The sequence below is a fragment of the Fulmarus glacialis genome, unplaced genomic scaffold (genome assembly GCF_000690835.1).
Source record: "Fulmarus glacialis isolate BGI_N327 unplaced genomic scaffold, ASM69083v1 scaffold36884, whole genome shotgun sequence".
NCBI classification, from domain to species: domain Eukaryota; kingdom Metazoa; phylum Chordata; class Aves; order Procellariiformes; family Procellariidae; genus Fulmarus; species Fulmarus glacialis.
The window spans coordinates 2,934-17,058 of NW_009206783.1; the positions used below are offsets into that span (position 1 = coordinate 2,934).

Sequence of the window (14,125 nt, forward strand, 5' to 3'; positions counted from 1 at the left end):
AGTGAAAAAGCACATTCCATTTTCATCACAAAAGGTTGTGGCCATTAGAATCACAATTATAATGAAGAGTTAGGAGTTTATGTAAATAATTCTTTCCTGTGTGTTTTGAAACCCCTTAACTGTTTTGTGTTGAAGTTTATCAGATTTAAATCATGGTGTAAGAAAGTCTCTCTCTGTTTCCAGAAGGGAGTAATTTTGGCATGTACAAAGAAGTATTTATATGTAAAAGTGTATTTAATATCTTTGCTTAAAGTGTGCATAAATTGTATGATGAAATTTCAGCTCAAATGAAAATCCTGTGCCTTTTGATACTTATCATTTCAGGTACTTCTGAGAATTCATCAGCGCTCTACGTTGTAAATGTTGAAAGAAATGGAAAAATTATTTATACCTGGAAGGTAAGTCTGTCTCGGAACTTAATAAAAATATAGCAGAGGATAACTTTGTATGTGTATCTATGCCTACTTGAGTCCTTGTAGTTTAAAACTTTTCGCAGTGAGGGTTAGAACATGAAAACTCAACTGATTACAATTTGGGGGGTTGGGCAATGGGAAAATACCTGTCTCCACTTCAAACAAAGGTTAAGAATGATGAAATGGAGAGTAAAGTACTGACCTGATTAAGTCCATAGGGTTTTTGCTGTTGATTTTTTTGGGGGCCAGAATCTCACCCTGAATGAAATGCCATTTCTTTAACAGATCAACTCTTTGTAAGCAGCACATTCTTTCACCCTCAGAATTTCTCAGGGAAGTCTGACTATTAAATTTAGTTAAATTTAATAGTTAATTTAGTTAATTATGTTAAATTAACTGCTTTAGTTAAATATGTTTCCTCCTACCAATATATATGTTAAGATGCCGTTTATCTAACACTAACTCTGCTTCTGCCTTTCTTCTTTGTTGCTTTAAGATTCATCTATAGCACTTTATTGCAAGTAGTCTGAAGTAACTCCTATTTATTTGATGTCTTGAATTATCTAGAGCTATCCTTTTTAACATAGGATTCTGTTCTTCATGGCTTATGTATAACTTTTAGGTTGAAACACCTGTAGTTCCAAGAGATTTTTAAATGGTTTGAGAAGGTTTCCCCTTGATGAGAGAAGCTGTGGTTCTTTTCTGTGCATCTCAGAGAAATCTGTAGACCCAGGTGGATTTTGGAGGATCTTGGTTCTTAAAGAGTACAGATTGGAGATAGCAGACTCCAGTAGAATAGGGCTACCTTTTGTTCCCCTCCCGCTAAACAACGCTAAAACTCTCCAGCTTCCTTAGGGTTAAGGGAAGAGGTGAGGCCTTCATCAAGGTATAATACACTTTAACTGTGGGTGGATGTTTCCTTTAGTACAAGCATAGGGAGGGGAGTCTGTACAAGACAACAGTAACCATAAAAACAACACTAAAGAATGTGTCAAGTTTTTTTTTTGCATTGCTCAATACTCTAGAAAGACATAATGAAAGTAACCTGTGTAGCTCCCAACAGGAGATCTGGTACTGCATATATGTGATGTTGCTGCTTTCTAGCATCTATGGAATCTCACACTAAGCTTTTTTAGGCTTCTAACAGCAGACTCCAACTGCCTTGTATGCTGTTCAGGCTCTTGCAGCTGGCACAAGGGGTGAGCTGTAGCTTGAGGTTCACACATCTAAACGTAGGTGTCTGCCTGCGTGCTAGGTGTCTAAGCTCCCATTGTGGTCAGCAGGGATCTGGTCAAAACAGTTAGTGGAGTTTGGAGAACTGGCACTTGTAGCCTGTATTTTGGGAGGAGGTGTGTGGGGTGGCGGAGGTGGACAAATACTCACTAGACTCCGTTGACTGAATAGGCCAATGACTCTCAGGAGGATTTAAACATCTAAGCTTAGTTCCCCAAACCTAGAGGTAAAGGCTGCATAGGAAGTCACTGAAAATGTTTGCTGTAGTTTCTCTTTCCTAATTTTGGGAATAAAGTGACCGCTGCAGTCTGTGTGGTAGGAATGGCTGGATGACGAAGCCTGAGAACTGGAACTAGCAAACTGCACAGCTGTGCTGCAGTTCTTACCTCTCAAATGCCATCCCAAAGGAGATGCTGCTGCTTTTTATTTTCTTGGTCTCTTACCATGATAAAGTAGTCTGATCTTTTTCTCCTGAGTGAGTCAGCCTGCTGAAGAACCAGCATCTATTTATTCCTCTGTTGGGAAGGATGCTGACATATTTTGTTTGCTTCTACTATAAGTTTTTTTTTACACTTGCTAGTGGGCAAACTGGAAGATACTTCCTGGAGTTTTCTCACAAAGAACAAATGTATCTTAAGGTGGTATTGCATTAAATATATGATGCTTCTCCCAGAGAGAAGTTGTTCATAGTGTGTGGTACGCATTTCTTTCTTGGATCAATAAAAATTCTGCTCATCAGCTGAAAGTGTTGATATCCACTTAGATGCTATTGATGTCAATGGGAGTCAATACCTCTACACTTCTTTGCGTGCATGATAAGAACATGTGGGTATGTCTGCCCCAAAGCTCGTGTTAGTCTAGCTGGCTTGTATATTGGTAGAAGCAAATATGATGGCCCACACTGTGGCTGCATAGCTGCATACCCAGTATCCTGAACAGGCTGGGTCCTGAGCTGCTAAAGCTGTGCCTTTCCTGATGTCTGTGCTTTTATTACATTTTATTACATTAGTTATTTCTGTGTCAGCTGCAGTCACACCTTGGGACTGTGATACCTTAAAGCAGGACTGAATTTTTTTCTTCCTCTCTCTCAAGAGTAGAATGCTAAAAAACAGCAAGTGTTGGGAGAATTGTGTGTCTGTGTCTGTCTTTTTAGACTTTACTACTGACTTAACAAGGATTCAATCTAAATGTTTCCTTTTCTGAAACAGTCCGTTGACAACGTATGGGTACAATTCTGTGGTTTTGGAGTTTAGTGCAAACCCTTTAAGAGTAGTATCCATTCATATTTACATAGAAAGAAAAGAGTCTCGGTGTATGCATCTTAGTGAATATCAAGGAGTTTTAGGCCCTGATTTGACACTTCTAAATTTTTACAAACTTGTTCTAAAATATAAGTATTCTTTGCGCTTTGCTATTCTGTTCTGCTAATATACATTATCACACTGGAAAGCTTACCTGGGGAAAACAGACTGCTTTTAGTGTCTGCAGCTAGTCCTTCTGTTTCCTTAAACTTACATTGGAGAAATCACCATGTAATTACAGCTTCTAACAAACTACAGATCTTACTGAGTTGTTAAGGCAGTTCAATATCTCTTTCTCTCTCTCTCTCTCTCTCTCCCCCCCCCCTTCACGATAAACTATTTATAACTAATGAGCTACCACTTTTGCAAAACACAGCTATATGTCTGTGAGCCTTTCCTGTTGGTTTTATAGCAGCAAACGGTAGCTGTGACATTGTCAGTGAGGATAGCGCACAAACAAGGATGTAAACTAAACTGAGCTGCCCTGGCTTGTTTCCTAATAGATACAAATAGAAAACAACCTTTGTCTGCTAAGTGGAAGAAAGTCAACTGCATTCTGCGTGAAATCAGGGGAAGGTGGAGAATGAGCTTTATTTTCAAGCTTATTTTAGACCATTGCATTGTACTGTAGTTTTGACAGTGTCTGTCTTTTGTGACATTGATAGTTGATATAGAGAAAGATATTTTTAACAGAAATGAATTCTAGTGTCAGCGCTTCTATTTTGCAAGGCAATACAAGAATCTTTAGAGTAAACATGAAAACAAGTGTCTTAGCTTATACGCAGATATGGGCACTGATGTAGTCCTGTTACTAGTCTTGTAAAGTATATTTTTCAGTAGCTAAGTACAGAGGATGTTAGCATTTCAGACACACTTGGAAAGAACAGTTATTTTTGAAAGCACTTGCTTAACCTTAAATTAGGAGGCCTGAAGTCTGTATCTTAATATAAAGACATTTTGTTTTCCTAGTTTAAATCAGAAGTCAAAGACTTTTGTCATTGCCACAACAATAATGAGACACTCAGACCCATTAGGAAGAGAATACTCAGGCTTTTGTTTTAACTTCACAAAGCAAGATGCCATAACTTTGTAAATAACCACAGATTTCTCCCCTCTCCCCCCAAGCTGTAGTTAAAAACAACGATGCTCACTGTTTGAATACAAGCCTGTGTGGCTGGATTTCATTTCAACAGTTTAGCAATTTAGTGCCTATACCTAGAGTACATTAATAGACTTCTGCTTGATTTGATATGCAATACATGCTGCCAAGCAGAGTTTATTTTTAATTTTTGTTTTTAAATATTTTGAAAATTTAAAGCATGGTGAAAATTACCAAGAAGAAAAGTTTTGATTGGTATAGTCTTAGAAGTGCCCCAAACAAAATTATTGTATGTTATTATCAATAAGCTAGAATGTATTATGTTTCTTTTCAAAGGCAGCAGGCTAATGGTGTCATCTGAGCTTGTGAAATATATTTAGCCTTCAAACAATCATTTCCTAAAGCAGAGCTGAAATCCTTTTTCCAGTCTGCAGCCAGATCCGTGCAAGCTGTGTTTGGTGATTTTTGATGTTTCTGTGCTCCCTTTTGGAGCAATGACCTACCGAGTTGGTGGCGTTTGGAATACCAGCCTTAAATCTTCCAGGGGCCATAACATCCCCTTTCATTCTTGTACAGACATCTCTCTTCCTGGCCCTACTGCCTATAACTAAAACCAGTTTAGAACTAAAGTGAGAGAGAGGCACTTGGCTTATGCAACGTGGGCTGTGGATTGGCCACATTTCAGCTTTATCCCATGTGTTAGTTCTAAAAGGAAAAAAAAAAAATCTTCGTTCTCTTTCTTGCCTCGCTTTCTTGGAATTAGATCATTAACTGCCTGTTTATAGGACAGGGAAGTGTGCGAGGATGTGTGTCAAGGGGAGGAGGAGAGGGAAGTAGGAAAAAAATAAAAACAATGTTTAACTTTGTATATATTTACCTTGCCAGTGCTAATTTGTTTTCATCCATAGGGAAATCAAAGAAATACTCATATTGGATTGTACGATCTTCAGACTAAACAAAATGAGGTGAGAACAATACTAGGCTTCTCCTTGGTGAAGACAGTGCTGTAGTGTTTCATATTTTGATGCCTGATGCAACATAGTATGTTATGTACTTATGGAGTATATACTTGTTTGGAACAGAAAAGAGACCAGAGAAGGTACTCGATGCTCAGTAGTATTGAGATGCAGAACATTACAGAACATCTGAATGACTTGGGAGTAGTAAAGCGTCATGTAAAGTAACAAGCGATAGGACGAGAGGAAATGGCCTCAAGTTGCGCCAAGGGAAGTTTAGACTGGACATTAGGAAAAACTTCTTTACTGAAAGAGTGGTCAGGCCTTGGAACAGGCTGCCCAGGGAAGTGGTGGAGTCACCATCCCTGGAAGTATTTAAAAGACGTGTAGATGAGGCGCTTAGGGACATGGTTTAGTGGGCATGGTGGTGTTGGGTTAACGGTTGGACTTGATGATCTTAGAGGTCTTTTCCAACCTTAATGATTCTATGATTCTATGATTCTATGTCTGCAATCTTTATTTCTAAACAACCAATTCAAGCCTTTTCCACTCCTTTTCACACTGAACATATGTGCTAAGAAGTAAATGTTTTGGGTTTTCTTTGTTATGTGTGCATCATCAGTCTGTTTGGTACTACTATTTGTAAGAAATTATTCTAAAACTGAATGTACTGCAATTCAGTGGCTGGAATCATGATAACGGGCCTTTGCAGGTGTCCCCATAACAGTATGAAATGGGTGAAATTTCATATTTACATAAAGGTCTGCTATGCTGCTCTAGTGGCAACATAGAGCTCAAAAGGACCAGTAAGAAACAAACAAATGAGAAAAAGGAGAACTGATTAATTGAGGCTTGAAATATGGTTCTGGCCGTAAAATAATTTGCTATAAAAATGGTGTACTGGTCAGCAGTGTTTTCCTAAGGAGGAGTAATTAGATTGTTTTCTTTATATAGTTAAAAAAATAATTTATTAGCATTAATGTGTTTCTTTATAGCACCTCTATATGTTTGAGAGGGATCTACGCATAATCAGTTGTTCGGTCAACAATGAAAGGACGTTATTGGGTAAATATGTGTTTTATCATTAAATTTTTTTGTGTCATGGTAAAGATGATTTAGTTTAGTAGCATGATACATTTGGGTCTAGAATTATTTAAATCTATTTTGACCCATATGTTTCCCACAGCAGTCTATGCATTTCAGTGGATCCATCACCAAATAATGTAGGTAACAACATAAAGACACAGCTGTAACGATATTGCTGTTTTATTAAAACAAAAATCTAAGACACACTGACCCTTTGTTCACATCCCCCTCCTGCATTTATACATGCCTCCTACACCTAGAAGAGCTTCTGTTGTTCCTTTAACATACATGTTTTGGTAAAAAAAAATTGTGATGCTCTCCGAGAGTGTTTAGTAAGGTTAATATCAAATTGCTCACTGTGGTTGTATTGGGGTTGTTTGTTTTTTTTTCCCTTAGCGGTCAGCTTCCGTCAATATACAGAGGAAGAAAGAATAAGTCGTCTATTACAGTCAGGTACTACAAGTGGATTGTTTTAATACTCTTATAAATATTGTACCCTTTTGCTTTTTTTCCCCACATAATTTCTGTTTAGAAAACAAAGTTGTGTATACAGGATAATGCTATCTAAAACATGTTCTTTTTGCAGTATCCAAGTATTTAACCTTGCTAGTTGAAATTCATCCCATTAATAATGTGAGAGTCCTAAAGGCTGTGGATAGCTGTGTTCGAGTACAGGTAAATTATTCAACTAATCTAAATATAAAGCTTTTTAATCCACTATGCTAGAGAGAAAAAGTGGTTGAGTGCAGAAATATCTCATGTTATCTTGCAGCTGTTACAGAGATAGTGTGCCCGTGTTTCTTCATAGAAGGAAAAAAATGAGAAACTTTGATGTAGAATATTTCTCTGACATGAAGGCTACTTTTTTTATTTCTCTTCAGTCCCCCGAAGCTTGCAATTATAGTGATTGGTGACTATTAGTCTGAAATAATAGCTATTTTTATTAATTAAATATCATTAGTGTGCCTGTTTTAATTTGAAAATATGTAAACACCCAGCTTAAAAAAAAAAAAAAAAAAAAAAAAAAAAAAAAAAAAACCAAAAAATTTTAGATCAGTGTTCTAAACTACTTCGGTTATTTACTTACTTTTTTGAAACTTTCTGTATAGTTTCTTTATCCAGTTGAAGGCAGAAATACTTCTACAGAAAGTCGCCTCTTGCTAGTTTCGGAAGATAAATGTGAGTTAATATTTTGAAAGTACATTGCTATTCTTTTACTTTAAGATGATCATTATAGATTATATTTTTGGTAGGCTTTTATTGGGGGGGAAAAAAACAGGAAAAAAAAAAAAGGGTGTGAGCTATTCTAGGTATTTCGAGTGTCTTTCAAAAACGGTATAATTTAATGGGGTTTTTTTCAATGTTAGCAGAATGGCCAGCTTTGACTGCAATTATTTGCTTAATTCATGCATTCATCAGTTATCTTTATTTCTAAAAAAGCTAAAATAGACTTTTATAGCTGCCTAGATAAATTCAGAGCAGATCGACTGACTATGAGAGATTGACTATGTGATTTAACGTGTGACAAGTGGCATAAGAATAGGACAATAGTTCCTTGGATTCAGCTAACTTTGCATGTTCAGCCTAATCTAATGGGAGGGAATGGATAGAGGTGGACACTTGGAAAAGGCTGTTTATCCCTCTTGCCTTTCAGTCTTATTATAGAGAGAGATCGCTTTTCCCATCTTTTTGGAGAGGCCCGTCTTCTCTGCTAAGCTAGGCACCAACCTTTAGGTAGCTGCATTTAGGTGGGCAGAGTTCACCTCCTAGTACATTCACATAGTGCTATGAACTATATCAGAAACATTTATAACATCTGCTGGGTGAATCTGGCACCCTTCGCATAGGCAAACCACCAATAACTTTCAGGAATTTTGCGTGGTGAGGTGGTATTCATGCTAGGAAGTGAAACAGGGCTAGGGTGTAGTCTCAGGCACAGGCATGCAGCTTTGCATGCTCTTTCTTCGTAAGTGTGCTCCTTGGCTTGGTTTGGCATGTTTCAGTTAGCACTCTTCCTGATGGTGCTGCGCTGATGTGGGCAGAAAACTGTTTCCACCAGGTGGTATGGCTGAGGCCACCCTTGGCTCAGGAAGGGAAGAGAGGTCATGTGTCTGCATAAGCAACTGTGTTCATATATCACAGATTTCCTCTTACACTGAGTTGAACTTTCCTGGCCCTAATGTGTTCTTATAGCATTCTAAAAGGTGAGATTGTTTAATAAGCTGTATAAAAGCATAGAAAAATGTATGTCTGTAATGATTTTTTTTTTAATATATTTTAAAGATATTGAACAATTTGACATTCATGTTGTTGCAGAAGAAGAACACAAAGTGGTAAGACTTGAAAAATCTTGGCTTTTGATTTTTTTTGCTTTAATTGAAAATTTAAATGTTTGTAATTTTAGCTAACTGTCTTTGTAGTTTTATACTTGGGCAACAGAAAGTATATTAAAGAAAATATTGATAGTATGGCAGCTTATGCAGCTAACCACAAAGCTGATTGAAAAACCTGTATACTTGTGTAATCTATGAGGAAAGTTACTTATTTTATTGTTTTTTGTTTGTTGCTGAATGCGTCTGTATGTTAGAAGTTGGGAGTAAATATAGTGTATATTCATTTTTAAACCATTTAAAATATTTGCAGAGTCACCTTCTTATCTTTGCCTTTTGGGAGTCTCTGTGTCCCAGTAAAGATTTCATTTAAAAAACAAGTAAACAAACAAAAGGCATAAAACTTAGATATACTCCAAGTACTGTGAATGTTCCAGTCTCTTTTTCCCCTCATCTCCTTTTCCTGTTTTTAACATTAATTTGTCTTCAACAAATGTGGATGTTTTGCTTAAAAGACTTATTATTAATAAACATACATCTAATATAGTAAAGAATTGTGTCATGAAAGCCAATGTTTCACTTTGTGGAGACAAATACAGGTTTGGAAGGAAAAAGTTAAGGTCCTGATTTTCAGTCACTTTGAAGTCTTTCATGGTTTTCTGAAAGTTTATCATTGCTTTTAAAGCAGGTGGGTTTTATATGCTAGACTACAGTAGTGGAGTAAAGACTAAGAGTGTAATCAGAAAAAACAGATAAATCTGATTTCCTTCTAACAAACAGATTTGTTTTGGTTGACATGAAATCTCCCTACATCTTTCAAGAGTGCATTTATACAATCCCAACAGTTTTCCACAATTTTAGCCCTTTACCTACTGCCAGTACTCTCCATCATGTGGCTGAGACTTTGTACAGAAATCCCTTCTGGAGCGAACACATCTTCCTTCAATAGTTAACGTAACTGATTCTGAACTGACTGTGGTATTTCACTCCTCTCCCCTTCTCTGTGATGAAGAGTGCCATCTGTTTTTCTGTCTTCACTTTGAGCAGCTTAAGTGGTGAATTTCTTGCAAGCAGGGAAATCTCAAAGAAAATATATTTGGTAGTAGGTGTACCCTGAAAACTGTCCTTCTGATCTCTTTAAACTGAGAACCTTGCACACACAACAAAGATGGACTTTGCGCAGCTAACAAGTAGCATATTCCCTCCAAGCACCTTAGTATTTGCGCCTCTTCTGTCATTGCTTTTCTCTTTAAAGCACAGACTGTGTGTAATTGTTATAGAACCTTATTTGATGACTTCTAATGTTCTTTCTTTGCCTTTAGGTAATTCAAAACTCAGGTCAGCTTCCAAGAGCCAGAGTTGCAGATGATCTCATTTGGGCACAATGGGATATGCTGGAACAAAGGCTCTTCTACGTTGTTCCAAAGGTGAGATGAAAGTCGTTCTAGTAGTTTTGTTTCTGCCTGTCTCATGACAGTCAAGTCTTGAGTGTGGGGGTAATAATAGTGTGAGTTTGTTTTTCATTATAGTAGTCTGTCTTGTTCCTGCCTCAAATAACCTAAAGCAAAAGCCAGACTTGCCTTAACTGCTCTTTGTGCATAGTACATTGCAAGAAGACTGGTGGTCTTAGTGCTTTCTATAAAAAAGGGTGGGTTTGTTAGGTTTTTTGGCTTTAAAAAGGTCTTTTATTCAAAAGAATCTAAATCTGCCAAAAACTGTATTGAGTATAATGCCCCTGTTCTAGAGAATTCACATCTAGAAAGTATGTTGTACACAGACTTACTGAGTGACCAAATGAGGGCAGGTTCTTAGCTAGAAATGCTGGAACTCTTTGGGTTTGGGGGTTTTTTTTGTTTGTTTTGTGTGAGGGACTATTTGCACTTGATGTATTCTACGTAAATGAAAATTGGTTTTTCTTAACTCTTCTTAGCCACCAAAAAAAATATGAGTGTTAGGAAATAACAGGAAGTGAACTGTGATGGAGAAATGTATTCCTGTTTTTGTTTCTGAGATACCCTTTATGAACTGACCAGTATAAGATACAGTTCCTTTTGCTATATAGGTAGTTATGGAAAACAATTTTTTTAACTTTCTCGAATGTGGTGTGTGTGTGTGTGAGACATATAATGCTATGCTTCAAGTGAAGGCCCACGCAATTATAGATGATTGGCAGATAATGATCTGGGACAGGAAGGAAGCATGTCATAGTGCTATTGTGGGGGGTTATATGTGGTTTTTAAAGTCGTCTTTTGTCCCCTAACTTCTGCATATCTGTTAGCAAAGTGGGTTGAGTGTGGAGAACGGTGTGGAATATCCAGTCACTTTTCAGTCTATGTGATATGCTTTTTATTTTATCAGTTACAAAACACATCCTCTTAATTCCAGGAATCAAAGAGTACTTTAAAATGTGTCCAGTTTTATCCTGATGAAAATTTTATCTCAATAGTAAGTCATGAGTATTTTTTATACAATGGTTTTGAATGGGATGTAATTATGTCTTCCAGGTACTGTTACAGAGATCTGTTTCACTGTCTTTTATTATTGCAACTTTTGCAGAGGAAAACTGGGTTTTGTTTTTCCATTTGGGTTTTTTTGCATTATACTCTTTTCAAGAATATATTCAGTCAGATTCAGATTGTGCCACGGTAAGGTAACTTCAGTGGAATTGCACAGATACTGACCTAGAAGTAGGTGACATTCATTATATTGATCTTATACTCAAGTGTAAGGGTTATCAAATGCACTAGAGAAAGAAACCATGTACTAATTTTGTGTCAGTTTTAAGCGAGACAGGAAAAGCTGTTGCGGCCAAAATACAGAGAACAGAACATCAAAATTATAACTGTTGAACTTGTAATTGTTACTAGACTTTTGTCCCAGTGGCTGAAATTTGCTCTAATGCAGGAGGTTAAATACCTCACAATTTATTTTCTTTTTTTTTTTAAATAATCTATTTTATGGTTTTGGGGGTGACTGAAGGATTAGAGGAGGATAAATAAACTTTGTTAAAATGTTTAATCTGATGAAATGTGAGTTTGACATATTTTACTGGTCTGAAATATTAATCATAGTGTACTGACCTCACTAAATAACTGGTTTATTTTTGGTTAACAGCTGGAATCACACCTGGATATTTCTGTAAATGACACACAATTGAAGTAAGCTTTTTTAATGTTCTGTTTTGCTTTCCTTTTAATATATGGGGTAATGTTTTACAAACCTAAGTAAAATTTGTCCAGACCACAGTATCTTTGTTTGCAGTTGCCTACATGGTACTGGAACATGAGAATAATTCGAACACTGTGTCCAAACCTCCAGTTCCTCTCATTTTCATCAGGGTCAACTGTAAAATGTAATTTAATCCTTGACTGCTTTTTGGTGCCATTTTTAAAAATTATTTGTCTGAAGAGCTAGTTATAGGTTAAATCATCTTTCCTCTGAGTATTCTGTACCTATTTAAATTAATTTGTTTTAATCTTGGGTATGTTGTAGTGGTGATGTCAAAATTCCTGTCAAGGGAATCCCTCCATTTTTAATTGCTGTTACATGTTTTACTGGGCAGTTAACCAGACCAGTAGCTCCTTTTTAGAGCCTATGAGATACTGCCTGTACTCTTTTCTCCTCCAGCATCCTATTTCCAACCAGCCTGCACTTTCAAAGGCTAAGATTCATCTGATTCTATCTGTGTCTACCGTGCGCATGACTGCATGTGAGCTTATCTCCTTAAGGCTCCCCCTTTAATTGAGGAAAAACTAGTCAGGATGGTCTGACTCTCAGTCATAATTCGTCTCATCCTCATCTATCTTCAATCAGTTGAATTTACATTCCAAAAGGGCCTGTTTCTCTTTGTGAATAAAAAGGGAGGCTAAAGTTACTAGAGCAGATATCAATAACTGAAGGTGGTTGAGTTTCACCCTGCCCAAACCGTGGCTCTCAGAATGTCTCAGTGCTATGCAGAAGGCTCAGTATGGTGCTATGCACATGCAGGTTTCCCTAAAAGGGCAGTGTATCCTCCTGCAGTTAGTACTGAAAAAATGCAACTCTTGTAAGAGCTTCAATGCTAAATTTTTTTTTTCCAAAATTATTGCAGAAGACCTAGGGGAAAATCCCTACAGGATCAGAAATCCCAAATTTTGGGGGAAAAACCCCAACCAACCAACCAAAAAAAAAAACCAACAACAAAAAAGCCAGAGCACACTGACTACGATCTTCTGTTGCATGTTCTGCATGGCAAAAATAGGACTTGTAGATTTTAAAGATACGTAAAGCCATTAAAGCGCAGGCAGCATGAGACTGAAAAAGAATGTCATGGTATAACAAGTTCCATGTGAGTGTGATTTTGTGCTTTCCTTTTCGAGTACTTCCGCTGAAATTAGTGTGCTTAATTGCAGATTAAAATGTAGCTTTACAGATATAAGAGTGGTAGAGTTAGGCTGCAAAGCCTTTGAGTTTTCTGGTATGATGAATGTTTAGATTTCCAGTACTTCATCAGAACTTGCGTCCACTTCAAAGTATAGGAATGGTTGGTCAATGCTGCAGTAAGTGAATATGAAGTTTGCAGGTATAATCAAAATTGTTGGTTTCTGATAATAGTGTGCAGTCTTGGGATTGTCATTTCTAACAGCATTGAGCGGATTGGTTAAAGCCTAATTTAACTTGCATTGGAGAACATTTGATTATAATTTAATTAGTATGTTTTGCTTATATAGTGACTGTTCTTGTGATCTTTGTGTTGTGATGAATCTCTGTGGATGCAGAAGTGATTTATTTAGTGATCTTTATTTACTCATAGACTTGTGAATTTTGGATATGATTACTGTCAAGACCAAGATGTTGCATCTAAATCTTTGAATCTTCAGGTTTTTACGAGTAAAGCAGGTAATGAATAAATACAAGTATTGTCAAAATGATCTCTACTAGTAATTATCATGCAGTGTAATCATAATTGATTACTAAATTTCTTCGTAAGACATTATATATATTTGTATTTTTTGTGTGGTTTTTTTTGTGTGAGTGTGAGATTTTTATTCCTTTAGAGTATACTTGACAGATAACTGTGAGGAGAGGGAGAAGGCAACCGTGCACTATTTTTCTTAAGTTTTTTTACCCTCTGAAAGCTGCATTCCAAGTTGAGCAGACGAGTACCTAGGGTTTTATATCAACACAACAATAAAACAGTCACCCAGGAACTTCAAAGAACTGGTATCATGCATGCATATGGTGAAATATCTCAGTCTAAGTACACTGTAGCATTTTCTGCTAGTTTCAGAACACAGGTGGTACCAAAGCACAGTTGTATATTACATTAGAGCAATTTAATGTTAAAGCTGACCAAAAACATATTAGAAAGTAAATTCAAGGAAGGTTTCGGCTAGGTCTGTTGTCTGGGTATCTGACGTGGTAGGTAGTTGTGTTACAGAGTGGACACGCGTAAACAGAGCATGTGCAATACAGTTTCTAAGAGTTTCATGTTGCTGTTAGTATCTGATACTTAGAAGGTCCAAGTATGCGATACTAAACTTAGTATGTGATATTTAAGGGTTTAGTATATATATGATTCCTTAAACTTAAACCTAAAATGTTCCTTAAACCTTTAGGATTTAGGAGTCTCTCTGCATATGAATGCATGCCATGAGCTTTTTTTTTTTTTGTTAAAAACTGGTCTCAAGAGGCATCTGTGATGAACAGATTTTCAGCTTCTAAATTA

General features: G+C 36.7%; 1 protein-coding gene across 1 annotated transcript in view; it reads left to right on the plus strand.

The window, feature by feature from the left end:
• Nucleotides 1-287: 287 nt before the first annotated feature.
• Nucleotides 288-14,125, plus strand: part of GSAP (gamma-secretase activating protein) — a 43,152-nt gene continuing 29,314 nt past the window's right edge. The window contains exons 1-11 of the mRNA XM_009575877.1: nucleotides 288-398; nucleotides 4,955-5,011; nucleotides 5,998-6,067; nucleotides 6,485-6,541; nucleotides 6,675-6,763; nucleotides 7,198-7,267; nucleotides 8,372-8,421; nucleotides 9,741-9,845; nucleotides 10,804-10,863; nucleotides 11,533-11,576; nucleotides 13,211-13,296. Of these exons, the coding sequence (XP_009574172.1) occupies nucleotides 288-398; nucleotides 4,955-5,011; nucleotides 5,998-6,067; nucleotides 6,485-6,541; nucleotides 6,675-6,763; nucleotides 7,198-7,267; nucleotides 8,372-8,421; nucleotides 9,741-9,845; nucleotides 10,804-10,863; nucleotides 11,533-11,576; nucleotides 13,211-13,296 (799 nt within the window). The remainder of the gene's footprint in view (nucleotides 399-4,954; nucleotides 5,012-5,997; nucleotides 6,068-6,484; nucleotides 6,542-6,674; nucleotides 6,764-7,197; nucleotides 7,268-8,371; nucleotides 8,422-9,740; nucleotides 9,846-10,803; nucleotides 10,864-11,532; nucleotides 11,577-13,210; nucleotides 13,297-14,125) is intronic.